The 17,765-nt window shown below is 37.4% G+C and overlaps 1 protein-coding gene across 2 annotated transcripts in view; it reads right to left on the reverse strand.

Moving 5' to 3' along the window:
- Positions 1-17,119, reverse strand: part of NR1H4 (nuclear receptor subfamily 1 group H member 4) — a 35,165-nt gene extending 18,046 nt beyond the window's left edge. Inside the window, exons 1-3 of one of the 2 annotated variants that reach the window (XM_056516398.1) lie at positions 16,980-17,119; positions 11,739-11,878; positions 3,458-3,820 (exon numbers count right to left, since the gene is read on the reverse strand). In XM_056516398.1, the coding sequence (XP_056372373.1) occupies positions 3,458-3,820; positions 11,739-11,823 (448 nt within the window). In that variant the 5' untranslated portion in view covers positions 11,824-11,878; positions 16,980-17,119. The remainder of the gene's footprint in view (positions 1-3,457; positions 3,821-11,738; positions 11,879-16,979) is intronic. The other variant, XM_056516396.1, reaches the window with a different exon arrangement.
- Between the last annotated feature and the right edge of the window lie 646 nt (positions 17,120-17,765).

Here is a 17,765-nt window from a genome sequence, read left to right on the forward strand (position 1 = left end):
TTCTTCATGATGGAAGAAAGAAAAAAAATTTGATAAGTATTTTTTTTAAGATGTGCAATAAAGAAAAAAGGCAAAAACATGGATCTAGGGAACCAACAAGTAGTCAAATACTTTCTCTTGGAAACAAAGGTTTTGAAAAAGTGAAATAATCTGAAATGAAAAGTGAAATAACTTTTTCTTTTTGGCAAACACTAGTGTTAATCCTATTCTTGCTTCAGTTTTCTGTGAAGTGACTCTTGAATCACTGTCTTTTTGAACAGACTTCTTCATAACTAATTTTGAAATTAGCTTTTGGTATTAATGAAATTTCTGTATATATTGTTCACTACTAATTCGAAATGAACCTACATTGACACCTGCAAATACTTATATGTGACTCTATAACAGGAGGAGTTTTACTAAAATTCAAAGGTAAGTCAGAAACAGCATATGTTAAATGAACAAAGGGTTAGTAAAATATTTGATCTCACTAGATTACAAAAAGTTTATGTTGGCTGGAAATGTTGAATTTCCTTAGTTCTCAGATAGTCATGAATATGATTAATTATGGTAGAACTGCTCCAATGTTACTGATGCTGATTTTTTCTTTTGGATACTATGAAAGTTGAAAGAGTGCAGTTGTAAAAAGAGTAGATGAAAGCTTTGGAAATATCTCTATTTGGCATCCTGATGCTTTTAAATTTAAAAGTTTTTGAAATTCACAACTGCTAATAAAGCACCTGCTCTGCTCTGTCAGACTATCAAGACATCTTCCACAATTCCTTTGCCCTATGCCCTCATGGTGGGTGTTAGTGTGAGGAGAAGATTAAAGAGGGACCCTTCTTTGCAAGAAGAATTCTAGTCTGGTGTGAGACACATCAAGCAGTACAGGAGTGGTTTGAATACTGCAAAAAATACTGCAAGCCTGCATGGAGGGAATGTGTAACTAGCTTTTCATGGAGTCATAGAATGGCTTGGGTTGAAAGGGATCTCGAGGATGGGCACCTTCTGTTTCAACAGAACTTATTCTCTGGCTCAACTAAACAAGCACAGCATTATGTCACACTTGTTCTGTAACACCTATAAATGGCCCTTAAAACCCAGTATAGCTGTCCAGGCTGAGGCTGTACCTGATGTCATTCTGCAAAGATTGTTTCAGAAATGGTCTCTACAGTAAACAGGTTTAAACACAGTGTATTGCTCCTTGTGCTGTAAATATTTTGTAAAACATTAATGAAATAGTTCATACATACTTGTTAATGCATTAAAAAAATTATATATATATATATATATATATATATATATATATATATATATATATATATACCCTCCTGCAAATATCCCAAGATTAATATTCTCATGAGGACAGTAGATAAGATCCTAATATTGTTCCATCTGCCCAAGGGAATGAAAGTGTTGCTGAATGCATTACCCAAGAAAAGAAATAATAAAAAAAATTAACATATTCTCACAGAAGATTGAATCCCATAAAAATATGTGCAAAGCTTCTTCCTTTGAATAAAAACATCCACTGCATCAATGGAGCAGAGGTGCTGCAAGGTGACCACTAGTCCTACAGAAAGGGACTTGCATATTATTTTGGACACATACTGAGCATGAATTAGCAGTCTTGTTGCCAAAAAGAAGGGATAATCTCATACTGAGGTGCAAGACACAGACACGTGAGGTAATTATTCTACTGCACTGATAAGAGCACAGCTGAAGTACCAAGCTGAATTTTGGTCTCCATGTTTTGAAGGTAATGTATACCCAAGTGAAAAATTCCACAGATAGCAAGAATGATCAAGAGATCTAGAAAACATAGTGTCTGGTTTGCCTTGTGAGACAGAATTACTGTCCTCAGCACATCTCTCTTCTGAATCATCTGATACTTTAGTCATCTTTATTGTAGAGACAGAATCCATTATCCTTAAGTAATTCAACTTTTACTATGTTTGGTCAAGGGTACTATTCTTTGTAATTGATGTTGCAGTCATGAAATGGTAAAAAACATAAAATAGATTATCCCAATATAGCAGTAAAATTATGGTTAGATAGAGTGATCCAAACTGAATCAGTGGGGAAGTGGATGCACTTTTCCTTTCACCATGGGTTTCAGTCTGAATATTTGCCTGATAGCTTTAACCTCTCTTCTAGAAACATTCTATACAAATTTCAGAGTTTGTAATTTTAAGTCTTTGAAAAGTTTCTCACACATTTAATACCGAAGTTAATAAAGAGAAGGAAGAGCTTACTATAAGAATAAATGAATCATTACTTGGAGTCATTACATCAAAATTGAGTTTAACCTGGTTTATAATGACAGCACTAATATGAGTTAATTCACAGCTTTTGACTTGGGGACTATTCACTCAGCAGAAATAAATTAATCTCATATTTATTGGAATTATTGAGATAAACTGTGTGAGCCTTGGCTGTATTCATGTTTAGAGTGTTCAACTACTGTGGTCTGTTTTTTCCTCACAAATGATTTTGTGATTGATAAAGCAAAAGCCCCAAATTAGATCCAGGTCCACTCTATAACACTGAATTCCACATTTAGATATTTCAGTAATTCAGTAGTGACCATGCTTTAGTCTTTACCCATAAAACAAAAATATTAGTGAAATATTTATTCACAGAACAGGATGAAATCACTATTTTTCTGGCTGTAACGTACCTCAGCCCTGCCACAGATATATTGCACCTCTTCAGGTATAATAGTTGACATAACCTCTTGTCCCTCTCTGCTAAAATTTCTGACAATAATTTTTACCATAAGAGAAATTATTTTCTACGTAACATTCATCGTGATAATAATATGCAAATAATATTCTTCTAAGAGCAAGATATTTGTTCACAGATACAACCTTCTTCCTGAAGAAGCTCCCTCCCTAGAGAGAGGGGCTACCCTTAGAAGAAAGAACTAGAAATCCTTTCACTTCACAAACCTGAAGACCCATCATATCCTTTGGGAGCTGGGCAAAGAGAGCCCCTGGGAGCAGCCTGCAGGTGGGGGCTGACAGCTTTTACTTCCTTTCAATGCACACTAGCAGAGGCACTTGGGCTGGTTTTGGCTGTTTTGTAGGGCAGCCTAGACTCAGCTCCCAGGGCCCTCCATGAGCAATATTTGCTGTTCCTTCCACAGGCAGAGCAAGGCATGAACAGCCCACAGAGAGAGCAGGGCCAGGCTGCCAGTCTCCACAGAGAAGCTGTCCTTCAGTTCACCAAAAGCTAAAGCACTCAAGAGCTGTGGGCTGGCCTGTTATGCTGTATAACCATAGGACAATGGTAGAAGACACTGCCAGTCTGTCAGGGGAAAATACAGAATAGGGTACACAGGATCCAAATGCAAACCTCTAATATGTTAATGGTTCGGACAAAATTAACAAGAAAAGTAAAAATTAAGAAACCCAAAACCAAATCCTAAAAACCTGGGAAGATGCTGTGCCTATGAGCTGAATTGATTTCATCCTACCTTTGCATCCTTCACAAGTAAGGGCATTATAGTGGTACCCAGAGGCTTTGTCACCGCAGACCACACAGAGCTCTTCTCCTTTCACTCTTCCTGTGGAGTGACCCAGCCTAGGCTTTTTGGCTGCAGGAATATCCATGATCTCTGTCTCCCTTGTGAAAAAGGTCTCTGAGGGTAGCCTCCTGAGTTCATACATCCCAGGGGAATACCATTCCTCGTGCTGTGGAGGGTAGAAGCCTAGGTTGGAGTAATAAGGTGGCGATGAGATCTGAGGCTGAACCTGGGGAAATGGCACATTGTTGTACTGAGCATAAGGTGACACATCTGCCTCTTGCACTGGAGAGCTCATTGGTTCTGAAAGGACACCTGGAAAATAATAATGCAAAACCAATTTCTATTACTACCATTAAATTGTAGTTATCAGAGAAATTTCCACTTCCAGACATCTATCTCAAAAACCAGGCACAAACACAGAGAGTGCATTATCTAAATTCAGATTTGCTACACAAATACAGTGCAAGAAGTTTTGAAAGTAATTTATTCATTCTCAGACACTCCTTTATAATTGGTGGAAATGTTCAGCACTGCCAGTTGCACTAAAAAAATCTTGAAAAATATTGTGCAGGTAATCATATAATTGTTCAGTTTACAAGTAAGAGCAACTCCACCCCAGAGAAGTTAACATCCCAAATTAGGCCTAAAAGCATAATGGAAGAAATAAAATTTTAAAAAAATTGCAAAAACCCCATGGTATTGGGGAAGGCCAAATCAAGACTCAAACATCATGCTAATTTGGATTTAATTCTGAATGAATACATCATGACAGACTAAAACTGCAATACGTAAAAATGACAAGGGTGAGGCTCAATTAGAAGACTGAAAAGATGAAATAAACCTTCAAGAGGAGCCTGAAATAGGAGGGTGACATTACCAGGACATTCCTAATGTAAGTCTCACCATCCAGTGGCCAGCCAGGCTCTGCAGCCTGGCCCCCAACCCTGACAATCCTGTGCCATTCAGTGCAGCTGGGCAGCTCCCATAGGAAGCACCTCTGTAAGGCAGCATTTGTCACCTCTGAGCCAGCATCAGACTGGCAGTGGCACAAGGACCAGCAACCTTTCCTCTCGGGTGTCTGGAGGTTACCTAAACCTTGCTCATTAAATAGCATACTCAAAATTGCAGCCAACTCAAATCTCATTTCTTTTCTGTACTCCAAGCACAACAACATCTAGCAGTCCTGGATGGTGTAGGGGAAATCAAGTCCACATCAAACGACTGAAAAGCTGAATTTAAAAGTTATTGGCAGACTATTTCTTATTTTCTGTTGGAGAGAGCCACATCTTGCTGCTTAATGAAAACACTGACTCAATTCCTTCAATAGTTCTAAGAAGAGAGTCTGAGAAAAATAGTGCATATTTCCAGGAAGATGACCAGGCCAGTTTTGTTTGAATCAACAGCAGTATTTATAAGGAAATCATAGATTAATGTTCATTGGTGAACATCACTTAACAGTGCTTCAGAAGAACTCCAAAAACATTTTTGCTGACATAAAATTGGTCCCAGACAAGTGTCCTTTTGTGAGGAATCAAAAACAATGAACAAATGCTGACAGCTAAGAAGAGGGAACATCTATAATAACAAAAATAATTAAAATCTATAGCAAGAGATCCTTGCCTCTCCTTTGTCTCACTTCAGTTGGTGCCAGGAACTAACCTTTTAATTACACCTGCTTTTTCACATTCTGCCCTTCCTATTTTACTGCAGGAGCCATGCAAATGTTTTGGGTTTGTGTGGTCACTCTATAATTGCCCACAGCACATCTTTGCCAATAACAAGTTTTGAGGTCCCAGTTCCAGAACAAGCAGCAAGATGGATGTCTGGAAAAACGTGACACAAAACTGAATGGGAAAAGTGGTGCCCTTTATTACCAGCAATTAGTTTAATTATGGTTGTATTTTGTTGCTCTGCAAGAGGCCAGGGCACCAAGTGCTACAGTGGCAGAAGCAGAGAAGCAGAAGGCACTCCCCAAATCCAAGGTTATGCCATTTAAACAAGAGTGTAGATACACAGAGGGCACCTGGGGACTCCACAACAGAGCCTGGAAGTGACATTACAGCCTCATACATCAGATGCAAACTCACTGATACTTGCCAGCCACAGCAGTGACAAAACAAATAAAGGATGAGGACAGATTTGATATCCAGTATAGGTTTAAGGAGTGGTAGGTCTTTAGCTGCATTACCACTCGTTGAGTCTGCTGCTCATGAAGACTGGTCAAGGTACTTCAGCTACAATAGCTGGGGTTAATGGTGGGATACACAATCAGTCAGTCTCTCTTTAGAAAGGAGCCTGTTCACTGTGGAAACCTAAGTTTTCATGTGCTAGTTAGTAATTAGTTAATGGAGTTTGGTAAAAGAAAGTGGGATAGTCCCAACATGAAAAGGAAGAAACTGTTGATTTTCAGCTTTCTGCCATACACAGGAAACTCCACAAAAGCTGTAGACCAGCCTCTTGAACTGCTTGGGCCTCTGAAAGAGCAAGAAGGGAACATTCCTTCCACAGGAAGAAAAATCTCAGGGCTTGTTAAAAAACTCAGAGCTACTGAAGAACTGCAGCACATCCTGAGACAATACTGGGGGTTTATTTAAACAACTGTAGAGCCATTTGGGTTACAAGTATGTTTAGAAAAGTCTTCCCAATCATTAATTCTACTCTGCTTCCAAAGGAAACAAACAAACAAACAAAAAGAGTCTTAATTAATTAAATACAGGGGGAAAAAAGCCAAACAACCCAAATCCTTTTTCCTTCCCTCAAACACAGCACTAAACTTTTTAGCTGAACTGAGTCCATGCTCAGATCAATGGAAGGACAGAGGGAGACAGGTTTGAGAGAGACTGAGAGAACATGGTCTTGTATTATGTAAGACAGACTTACAGCTTAAACTCTGAGAAGTGCTCAAAGACACAAAGACACAAAAATCAGTATGATTTTTGAAGATAATTGGGTTGGAACTATGTAAGTTTTTCCACTTTAACTTGAAGTTTTGAGGGTTTTTTTGTTTGGTTTTGGTTTGGTTGGTTTTAACTAGACCTGAGCATGATCTACCTGTAGACCTGTACGTGAGAGTCTAGATCAAATAATTTCTTATCACAAAAGAAAATAATCTTATCTTACCAAGCAGAATGTACATAAGCTTTTCTCCATATATATATATTAGTAGAGGTCTGGGGTGGACTGGTCTCATGCAGCTAAAGCATGAGCAGCCCAGTAAAATCATTGCAGCTGCAGTAGTAAAAAGTGAAATCAGAAATGAGCTCACTTTCACATGACTACACCGACATTTTGTTTGTGTGGTCTTAAATATTTTGAAACATTTATCTCTTTTTCCTTCTGAAGGATACTTTTCAGATCTTTTTTTTCAGAAACATTTATCTCTTTATCCTTCTGAAGGATATCTTTCAGAATTTTAGGGTAGAACTATTTAAGCACACATGAATGTTAAGCTACTTACAACTGAAGGTTTTTTTCTATTTGCAAATCTTATATTTTGTAAATAAGTGGTTTTTCAAGTAAAACCTTTAACAAAACTATGAAAGCTCACTAAAACAAAGTGAAACCTTCACATGCATGAGATCATTGTTTTACAAATATTTTTTCTACTTTCAACTGAAACTTACTAGAGATTTTTACTTTTGTTACTTTCAATTTTACACAGAATATTTTACATAAAACTTCAAAACATATTTGACTTGTAGAAATACTCCTTGCAGGAATAAATAAACTGTTTTCAGTTCACAGAATTATACTGGGATTTGTGTAAACTAAAGGTGATTTTATGCAGAATATTACAGAAATTGCAATGAGATCACATTTTAATGTAAAAGTTATTGTTCCACTAATACAAAGTTCAAAGAAGAGAATTAAATTCTAAGTGTGTTTAAACTATGAATCCCTGTCTCTCCTTCATTATTCATGAAGGAATATGAAGAATACCTATTCAGAATCAGGTAATTCAGAAACCATGGCATAGCCATTAACAAAATCCTGGTTTGATTTCAAACAAATTATTTGCATATCTTGTAAAGATCACTTGGTTTAAAAAACCTAGCATCCTACAATACCAAGGAAGAGTGCAAGAACAGATAACAAAGATATCCAGGTGAGATTATGGCAGTATCCTACCTCAGGCTGTGTTCAGTCTGACCATTTCTTGAAGAAAAATCCTCTCCTTAAGATGCTTCAGTCCTCATTTCCCTCTCCTTTTTCTTTTTTACCTCCTAAAGTCTATATATGAAACTTCTTCATTCTGCTTTGTCTGTGTCCTGTTCACTTCTTTTCTGTGAGAACTTTCTTTAAGACTGGAAGGAGTGACACAGAGCAGAGGTTGTATAGTTTACTAATTAACTTCATTACGAGCAACTTGTTTGTGGATGCCGGAAACAATGTCTGTTCCCAGTGTGGCTTCACCTGGGCAAAATTTGGTTACCAATTTGAGGGGATGCCTCCAAAAAGCCTAGCCATTGTATTTTTGCACCTATTGTGGTTTAGTTACAACAAACTTTTGTATCAATAAATATTTGGTGAGGTCAGGTGGTTCTGTGCCATAGATTAACCACTCCAGTATCACAGGAAGCAGGATTTTTAAGTGCAGAAATGCTGCATTCTCAAAGAAAGGCCAAAGTGCTCAGACCATACTGGACACACCTGTATGACAAGATAGAATGGTTTGGGCTTGAAGGGACCTTAAGATCATCTAGTTCCAAACCCTGAAATAGGAAGGGACACCTTCCTCTTGAACAGGTTGCTGAAAGCCACATCCAATCTGTCCTTCTAATTAAATTTTTTATTCACAATGCCACTCTGTTTGGTTTAGCTCTCTTAATAATTATTATGCATCCAATGTTTTCTGTTTTAATTTGTGCTGGTTTGTTTCTTTTTGATTTGAGGGTCAGTTATGAGCCTAATTATCTTCTCTGCAGGGATGAAGCCAGATGTTGCATCAACTGCCGGGTGGTGCTAAAGACAAGAAGTTATTTAACACATCTCATGATCTTGAAGCTGTTTAATCAGTTTGGACACTTGACTCTACTAACTTTTTAGTATTATAATACTAACTATAATAATACTAACTTTAGTGTTATTTATTTTAGAAAAACACAAAAAGAAACAATAAAGAAAAAAACCACACAAAAAACCAAACCTACCCCCCAAAAAACAATAACAAATTTTCAAAAACAAAAACAAAACAAAACAAAAAAACCCCACAAACCAAACTGAACCAAACCAAGAAAAAAAAATAAAGCAGATTTACCTAAAAGGAGTCAGCCTTTTAAGCTCCTCTTAGGTACTGTTCTGTGTCTACAACAATTTTCAGTGTATTTGTTATTCTTTCATTAAGAAGTTTAGATGTATTGCTTTCTTTTCCCCTTTACTACATGTAATTTCTTTTTCTTATTTTTCCTCATCCTTTTCAATACAGCTTTTAAGGGTGTTCATTTCCCCCAAAAATTTCTTTCCCAGCTAGGAACACTTACAGCAATGGTGGCATTCCTTGTCTTGTTATATTTTAATGTCACATTGCAAGAAAACATTTTCAGGCCATCAAAAAATACTTTAAATACTTGAAAATACTTGAAATAGGTCTTCATTCAAACTAAGCATATAATTTTCTTTTAAGCTTCTTAGAAATTATCCCATTTCTGATATCTGAAGTTTCTCACTTAGTATCTTGCATACTAGCAACTTCTATATAAGGTGCTTTCACAGAAAATAAAATGGAACTAGTACTTCAGAGGCCTGCTACTTACTTATAGAAATGAGAGTTTGAGTCACATACTGCATGTATTTCAGGTGCCACACAAATATATAACCTTTCTAAATCACCTGAGTAGAGAGTTAGAGCAAGAGAAGCAGTTTTGCAGGAAGGCAGGGTAGAAGGGAAGGACCCTCACTTTAACTAGGTTAAAGATTCTTTCTCACTTGCATTTTAAGGGTCTTTTTCCAAGGACTCATAGCTGCAGAAGTGAAAAACTAAGGTTAAAACACACTAAGACATATACTGTTAAAGTGGCAGCATACAGTTTTCATCTACTGAAAGGCAGAAAACCTTTTTTCTGAAACCTGCTGCATCTAGAAGTCTTGATGTTAAGGATGTAGAAGTGCCCTGGAATTACCATGGTGATGAGGCTCAAAGCACAAGCAACTCAGAATTGACAACACTTCTTTTGAAAGACCTGAACCTGGAGCTAATGTTTGGAGATGCACTTAGATTTTCTTCTGAAGGTCAAAGAACACTCTCCCTGTAGACTGAATAAAGTGTAGTGAAAAGAAAATGTGTTTCCAAGGTTTTTTTACAGAATGTGAGTGTGTATCTTTGAATAAAGGAGACTGGTTTGTGTAAAGGGTAATGTTTGTAAGCCAGCAATTTTTAACTTGTGAGCTGCAAGGTATGAGAAGACCTAAAAGAAACATGCATTATATGGACCATCCCAAAGAAAAGCTTCCTTCCTGTTTTCTGGGATTCACAAGTCATTTCCTGCCAAAGCCAAATGTCAGAAATTGCAAATAGTTTACAAAGATAAAGAATTGAGAGGCAAAACCACTTTCTATAAGTGTTTTGCAAAGATGGAGTAATATTTTCACAATGAGTAACTTTCTCTGCACTGGCATGTTAGTTCTGATAGGCTTGCTTTCCAGCTATAAAAGCAAAAGAGAAACCATATTAGAGTGACACTCCACAAAACAAAAGTCAGCTTAAGTGAAACACAGCAGGAGTGCTAAGTTTCCTTCCTAATGGGACTCCTGATTCAACTCCTTAATACATTACTTCTTTCTGTTACAGAAATGTCAGTTTGAATTAAATCTCCATTGTGCCAAACTCTGGACACCTATAAAGAGAGACACAGTCTCTCTTCTGAAAGCTTCATTATTTGTAAGACTACCCTGTGGAGGAAAAGTATTTTACATTAACATTCTCCCTTGTATTTTCAAGCAACCTTATAATTACTCCTTAAAAATAATGAAATAATTAATGAAAAAGTAGATATTGCAGGGAAATTTCTTGACAAAAATCTGAAGTAGCTTGGGTATGCAGGATTTTGAAAGATGACTGGATATAAAATTTGCCACCCTAGATCTGAACAGCATTCTCTTCTCTTCTCTTTATGTCATGGTTTGACATTAGAAATCAGAAGAAGCAAAGGAGTTGTTTGGCTGTTAGAACATATTTTTTTAACAACTCCAAAACATTTCTCCACCCAAACCCCAAAACAAGGAGGGATAACAGCCAGTAATACACAATAATGGAGTGGGTTCTGCCTATATTAGTGACCATGCTTTATTTTAGCTGTATGGAGCCTGCATACAGCACTGACAGGTGGTCTGACCTGTAGGGATGGTCCTGACTTCCAGGAGCTCTGCAGTGCCTTCCTTCCAGGCCCCAGGCACTGCTCTTGTTTCAAACTGGAATATGTTCACTTTTTCCAGCACTCAGAAAGGCAGAATTCTGGTCTTGTTTGGATTTTAAACTTCTGAAGTGTTTGTGGGGGTCTGTATTGTGTGTGAGACCCTCAATGTATCATAAATTACTCAATGAAGGACCCACTCTCTTGTCAAATGAAAAGCTAAAAATGTATTATTCTCTGGTTTGTTTTTGTTTGTTTTTTTTTCTAAGTAGTACATATACCAGAAAAGAGCTTACCCATACTTATAAAATATTGACCAAGAATTTTTCACTCATTAACAAACTCATGCTTAGCCTTGAAAAATTTAGTGGAACTGGAGCAAGAAGAATCTTCCAACCTGCTTTATAAATTTTATTGAAGTTATTAGGATAAGTTTTTAATGGTCTTAATAAGACAAAGATTTCAATGTAGGTGAAATTACTTTCATAAATTTGCATAACATGGCAATGCAAATACATTGCACTATAATTTCGTTACAGATTAACTGGAAATATATCTGCTCAGCTTGATTTAAGTGACTCACATGAAGGTAACAAGCAGCCTCCATACAAAGGTCTGTTTTTGCCAAATGATCTCCAGTATTAGAAGAGTGTCTCAAAAACAACCTACAGGTTCTGCTGTGAGCAGAGATGAGAGCAATGATGTGCAGGATTACATTAACACCACAGATCTATTGTTTGTTATTCCTCCCATAAGTATTGAAGATTCAAGAAGGTTGGCACATTTCAGCCACATATCCCTGACTTGAAATTTCAGCTCATTTTCTTCTAGATTTCTGAGTACAGGACAGCTTGCTATTTCAACCTCATTTGGTGACTTACCAAACAAATGAGGACCTTCAGCAAGAGGAAATCCATCAGCAGTGGCTAGCTGATGATGTCCTATTAAATTCATTTCAGATCCCATTTATTCTTCAGTTCAAGACGAATATGCTGATTAAACAGGAGGTTGAAAAGAGACCCTGAAACACATGAAGCAAAAAAGAACATTTAAAACAAGATAACCAACTTTTGTGTACCTAGTGTAAAGCAGGATGCAGGAGGTTGTTTCAATATTTGCTGGAACAAACATTGTCTTGAAATTGCAATACCTAATTCGGCCTTTAAATAAAATGCTACCTCCAGCCTGTTTGTTTTTTCCTTGCTGCAGCTTATTTTATTTGCTCTCTTTCTGTTCATTTTAAATGAATAGTGGTTCATGCCCAAATTTATTCAAATATTCAGACTGAAGCACTGGCCTGACCTGCTGGAGCTTGCTGCCCAGCCCCCCTACCATGCAATACCAATTGTTTGCATTATTTTTCACCACCCTTTCACCATTTCATTGCTTTCACTTGCTGAAAAAGTGTAAGCTTATGGTTAGATCAGAAGAACAGAGACAGGAAACTTGAGTTTAATTTCTAGGGACCAGCTCTTTATCTGAACAAGATGAATGGTGGTGAATGCAGACAGCCAAGCCCTGCTGGGATAACCAGGCTCTCCCTTCTGCTGTCTCTGTGGTCCCAAGCAGCCCCAAGCTCTCACCTGGGGAGCTGGGAGAGCTGGGAAAGGGCTCCCTTGCCCAGCTCACCTGGGTGGAGTGGGCCAGCTCCAGACTGCACCTGAGGCAGAATGTAGAGCTCAGAAGTAGCTCTAGTGTCTCAAGGGTTTACACAGACACCAAGAGGATTCTGCATAAAGCTGTCAGCAATCTGCTTTATAGTCTTAATTCTTGCCTTGGTTTTATTAGCGTGGGACTGTCCCTGGGAGTGCATTTCCACTGACTGAAGGCATTTGAGAGTTGCAGCCCAGTCTGCTTCCCAGTGAGGGCTCAGCATGTTTCTGGAGGAGATATGAAGTCATCTGGCAAAAACGTGAATGCTGCAGGAGGCCCCAGTGCTGAGCAGGCTGGGGAGAAGCTTGTGAGAGTGGCAAGCACACTCTGTAATTATATTCACATTTGTCCATAAGGATTCATTAAGTTCTTTCTTAACATAAACACAGGCCCTCTAATTAGACAGATGCATGTTAAATATCTGCCCACAGATAATTTAAACAGTTTACTTAGAAATGTCAAAAGCTACTTGTATCACAGACCAGATAGAGTTCTTGTGGCTAATCAGATGTAAACACAGAGTCTCAAATCTAGCACAGAAACATAGTTTTGCAGCAGCAGGAAAACTCCATGGGTCTTGGATGGGGTTTGGCAACCAGCCCAGCCACCCCACTAGGTCCACGTCTACTTCCAACCATTTTATTGCCTTGCTGCCTCATTTTCCAGGGAAGTTATCTGCTGAAATCAAGAGGTGAGGCTACCCACATGGATCTAAGGTCTTAAAACTCCTGACAGAAGATTTGTCATTAAATACCCAAGACAATCCCTTGGGATGGGATTCCTCTTACAGCCCATTGCAAGTGTTCTGTGATGGGAGAAGACAGCAGCACAGGACCATTATAATTGCCAGCAAGAAAAAGACCAAAAGGAAGTATTTTCAGAGGGCTAATGAATATTTTTCTGGATTTTCTTGCTGAAGACCAGAGAAGAGAGGCCATCAGCACTTTCTCCTCATGTCCCAGCCCTTTAATACCTTCCTTACAGCCCATGGGAGTGCAGCCCTTAGAGCTCCTTGCAGGATCACCTCTCCTTCCAGCCAGACATGAAGACTCTTCCACCACTACTGATACTTCTCATGTCTCCTCACCATTCCCTGTCTGAGGGCCCAACACTGCAGCACCTAACACCAGCACTGGGATTGTGAATTTCTGCCTAGAATTTATTTTCTTAGGGAATACTGGAAATTATATCAAAATACTTTAAATACAGTCCCAATAAGACATATTTAAAAGTATTTCTTGCCAGTATGTGGCCAGATTTTCAATGCATAGCTTCTGAGCTTGTAAGTTTTATATTCAGCATCCTGTTAGTTTGTGCTGCAAATAAAGAAGAAAGTGGGCAATTTATGTCTCTAAATGCTTATAAAGTGTCTGTGTTTTTACAGCCTCTTTGATGTGTTTATAAACTTCTTTCTCGTTTCTTTGAGGACATTCCCTTTTTTAGCATATCATTGTATAATGCCTCTCTTTAACCTCAAGGTGGACTCCTTATTATTCTTTGCATACACACACAAACTTTCATGTTAATAATACTGCCTTGTTGATAATAGGAATCTTGAGTACATATTTGTAATAATCTGCATTGTTGTGGGACATTACAGGTTTTGTAACTCTATGCCTCCTTTTTTGTCTGGATGGATTCAGTTCAAGCCAAATAAATGTTCATTATGCTTTTACATTTCCTACCACTTTAATACTCCATATTCTTTAATATAGCCAGCTGATGTAGGCAATTTACTAGATTTCATTGCAGAGATTATTCCTATCTTCTCAGGGTTTCTGCAAGGCACAAGATCACCATAAAAAAAGGCCAGAAATATATTTTCCAATGCACCTAACTTTGGTACTGCAAATTTCACTGAATACCAAATTTCATTAAATACTGATTGATATTTGGCTTTGATTTTCTCCTGAGTCCAGCCTGCTGTGAGCCATCTAACCTACACTGGACTTATCCACAGAATTAGTTTTACATGTATTTAAAAACAGCAGGTGCTGATTTTCAGCTCTAAGACCTACACTAGTACACAGAACAGAGCATTCAAGCTACACTCACTCCATACATTGTTCAGTTCTGGGAAATAATATAGGTCACTGTATTGGACTGATGCTCCATCCTGAGGTGTAACAACAAAAACAAAGAGTATCTGACATGTAAAAGCTGAAATGAAGGCAATAGAAGCAAAGGAAATCAATATTGCTCTCCAAAATAAGACCCCTTCAAGAGGAAAGAAGAGGCATGTGATAAATTAGAAAGCTTCTTTCCCAAATAATTTTTAGTTAAATAAATAAAATAAACCAATTTACTCCACCACCTTTGGAGATTGTTTTCATAGGCCAAAATATACAGCAAAGAAAAACAGAGATCTGTATGCAAAAAGTAAAATATGTGCCCAACTGCTTGAGATTATTGTCTTCAATTGCATGTTAAGAACTCCAAGTTGCATACAAATTTTATTACATGCAACCTTTAATATACTTCAGATCAATCAATGTATGTTTACATGTTCTATGTTTAATTTAGAAAGTTTACATGTATAATATTATATATGGGGCTTGCTTTTTCCACTTTATGGGTGTATATCCATATTTATTAAGATTTCTTATGGGATATATGTTCATCAAGGTATATAAATATGTGCATATACACAATTGGGCTTATCACTGAACTCTAGGTTTCAGATTTATTGTGAGCTCTTATCTGTGCACTAACCCTGGCCTTGTTATGGTCAATAGTAAAGCTTTCCCTGGCTTCTGTGTAAGCAAGGCCATGTCTCTTACTTAAATAATTAAAGTTAAATCAACTGAGCTCACTGAAAACAAAAGCAGCATTGAAGACACATTTTCAAGCAATGTAAAAATACATTTGATTATCAGAAAAGTTCCATGACAGTCTAATTGTGGTTTACCTTCAGAAGAATGACTGAATCTATTTCAGTTACTCAGCAAAGGAAGATATATCAAAGCACATGCAAAATCTTCCACAAATATCAGTGAAGTACGTTTCCTTCCATCTGTCCTGTAATATTTTCCTATTCTTCACACATCTGACTGCCTATTGCTCAAAGAGAAATTTCAGTAACATCATTAATTTGTAGCCCAATCCACACATTGTTAACATCAATAGGAAGATAAATTCCTATCTCATTCACAGGCTTTTGATGTGGCCTCATAGCCTTTCTCTAGAATATTTAATGCAGTGCCTCAGTTATTTGAGAAGCTGTTTTATTTGCTTACCTCTTTGTTTTAAAGTGTATCAAAGGGACCTGAAAGCTTTAGGAAGATTCATGCTCTCTATTTCCAGCCTGCTGCTCTCAGGTCATTTTGGCAAGCACAGCACTACAGGCAACTGCACAGCAACTGAAGCAAAATGCAAGCAACCATACAAGCAAGTTTGAGAAGCAGAGGCAGGACTAGTATTATTGTGTTTATTGGAATTTTCTGTTAATTTCTTAATACGGAGTTTAAAATCGGAACAGGAAAGAGACAGAGCACACAGGGAAAAAAAAAATAGAATATTCCCACTTCTCAATTCTGAAGAAAAGCAGGTATAAGTATCAATGACATTTCTGTAAGTGGGTAAATAACTTCAAGGAGTGGGGCCAGCTTCTGACTCTGCCTGGGATTACCTCCTAACACCATTTGTGTGTTTCTTGCTTTCTCCAGCACCTTTTCATGTCTCACGTGAAAAAACTTCAAGCCTTAGTTAGTAGTAGTCTAACTTGTTTTTGGACACCTATTTAGACTAGTGCAATTCCAATATAACTCCCAGTCTCTAGGTTTTCTGTAACACAAGCAATAGCAATAAAAATAAAAGTCAAATGTCTTCTGTCACAGTTATAGTTTTCTGAAGATAAATGAGTAGCAGGAACACTCAGAGTAGAATTGCATTTTCTTAAAAACTAGCAATGGATTCAAAAAGAAATCACTTGAAATTTGAAACACCCTTTTACTTTTCCTATGTGAAATGTGTGTTAAAGTCTTCCACTTTGGAAGATGCACTTGGAATCTGTACGCAGAACTGTCAAAGAAAAAACTGTATGAAACAAATTCAATTTTCTCTTTCCAGATTTTTCTCTGTTCTCCCATTAATCACATTGAAAATATTTCCTGATTCTAAAAGGATAAAAAAGTAAATATATAGATCATTTCAAAGCTAATGCACACAATTAACTTAATAGTGCTGTTGCAAGAAAGTCTCAATATCAAACTTAAGCCTTCTGTTCCAGTGGCACACAGAAGCCAACTTTCTAAAGACAAATTTCAACATGACCTTATTTTCACCTTACCATTTTTCCCAAGTGTAATTCCTACTGTTGAGACAGCTTTGTGGATGAAATGACTTCTTACATTATCTTCACTTCTTTTCTGATCAAAAATCCATTAACATCCACTAAATAATTCGGGTGATAAAATTACTTTTATACTACAAAACAGCAAGAGCTAACAGTTTAAGGAATTATTACTTACTGTTCTTTTCTGGAAGACTGCAGATGGCAGGATGTAAGACAGTTCTGCACTCAGTTCAGTATCCTAACGATTCTCACATAGGAACATTTTTGTTTTGTTTTTCTTTCATGTTTAGCAGAAGCCTGTAGTGATAACACAATGAATCAAAGCCTGGGTTTATTGGCTCAGTGCCCTAATGGACAAGGATTACTCATTAACAATTCTTTCTTTGCGAAACTCTCCAAACATGGGCTGTATTAAAATGTTGTGAATTCCAGCTTGACCATCAGCACAGAGATTTGAGGTGCTTGTTAATACAGAGGTGCAGAGGGGAAGTTAGCTCAGACAGTGGGGTGATAATACCTTGCTGCTAATTATAACACTCCCCTTGCACATGTACATTTTTATGACATCCTCAACCTCCTTGTCATTCCCATCCGAAGAGTCCAGATGTTATTCCAAGACATAAACTTGATTTTTAAGTCTTTCTGTTATTTTTCAGACTTTTTAGGGAGACTGAGCATTACACTGAGTACTGAAGCAGAATAGGCTATAAATTACAGCATCACAGGGATGTGAGGACATTCAAGTTTAATTCCTGTATCTGCAACAATCTCTAAAAAACTGCATCATTTTGATTTGGGCTTATCACATAAAGCTTTAGACAAGAAACTGAGGCTCCTAATTTTAAATCTATCAGACTCATGCACTAGTTGTGCACAGGGGAAAGAAATTGGTACATGTAGATGGAAAACCACATCGTTGAGTGGGTTGTATTGCATCTGAAAATGCTGATGTGTTGTCACT

The sequence above is a fragment of the Oenanthe melanoleuca genome, chromosome 1A (assembly GCF_029582105.1).
Source record: "Oenanthe melanoleuca isolate GR-GAL-2019-014 chromosome 1A, OMel1.0, whole genome shotgun sequence".
NCBI lineage: Eukaryota > Metazoa > Chordata > Aves > Passeriformes > Muscicapidae > Oenanthe > Oenanthe melanoleuca.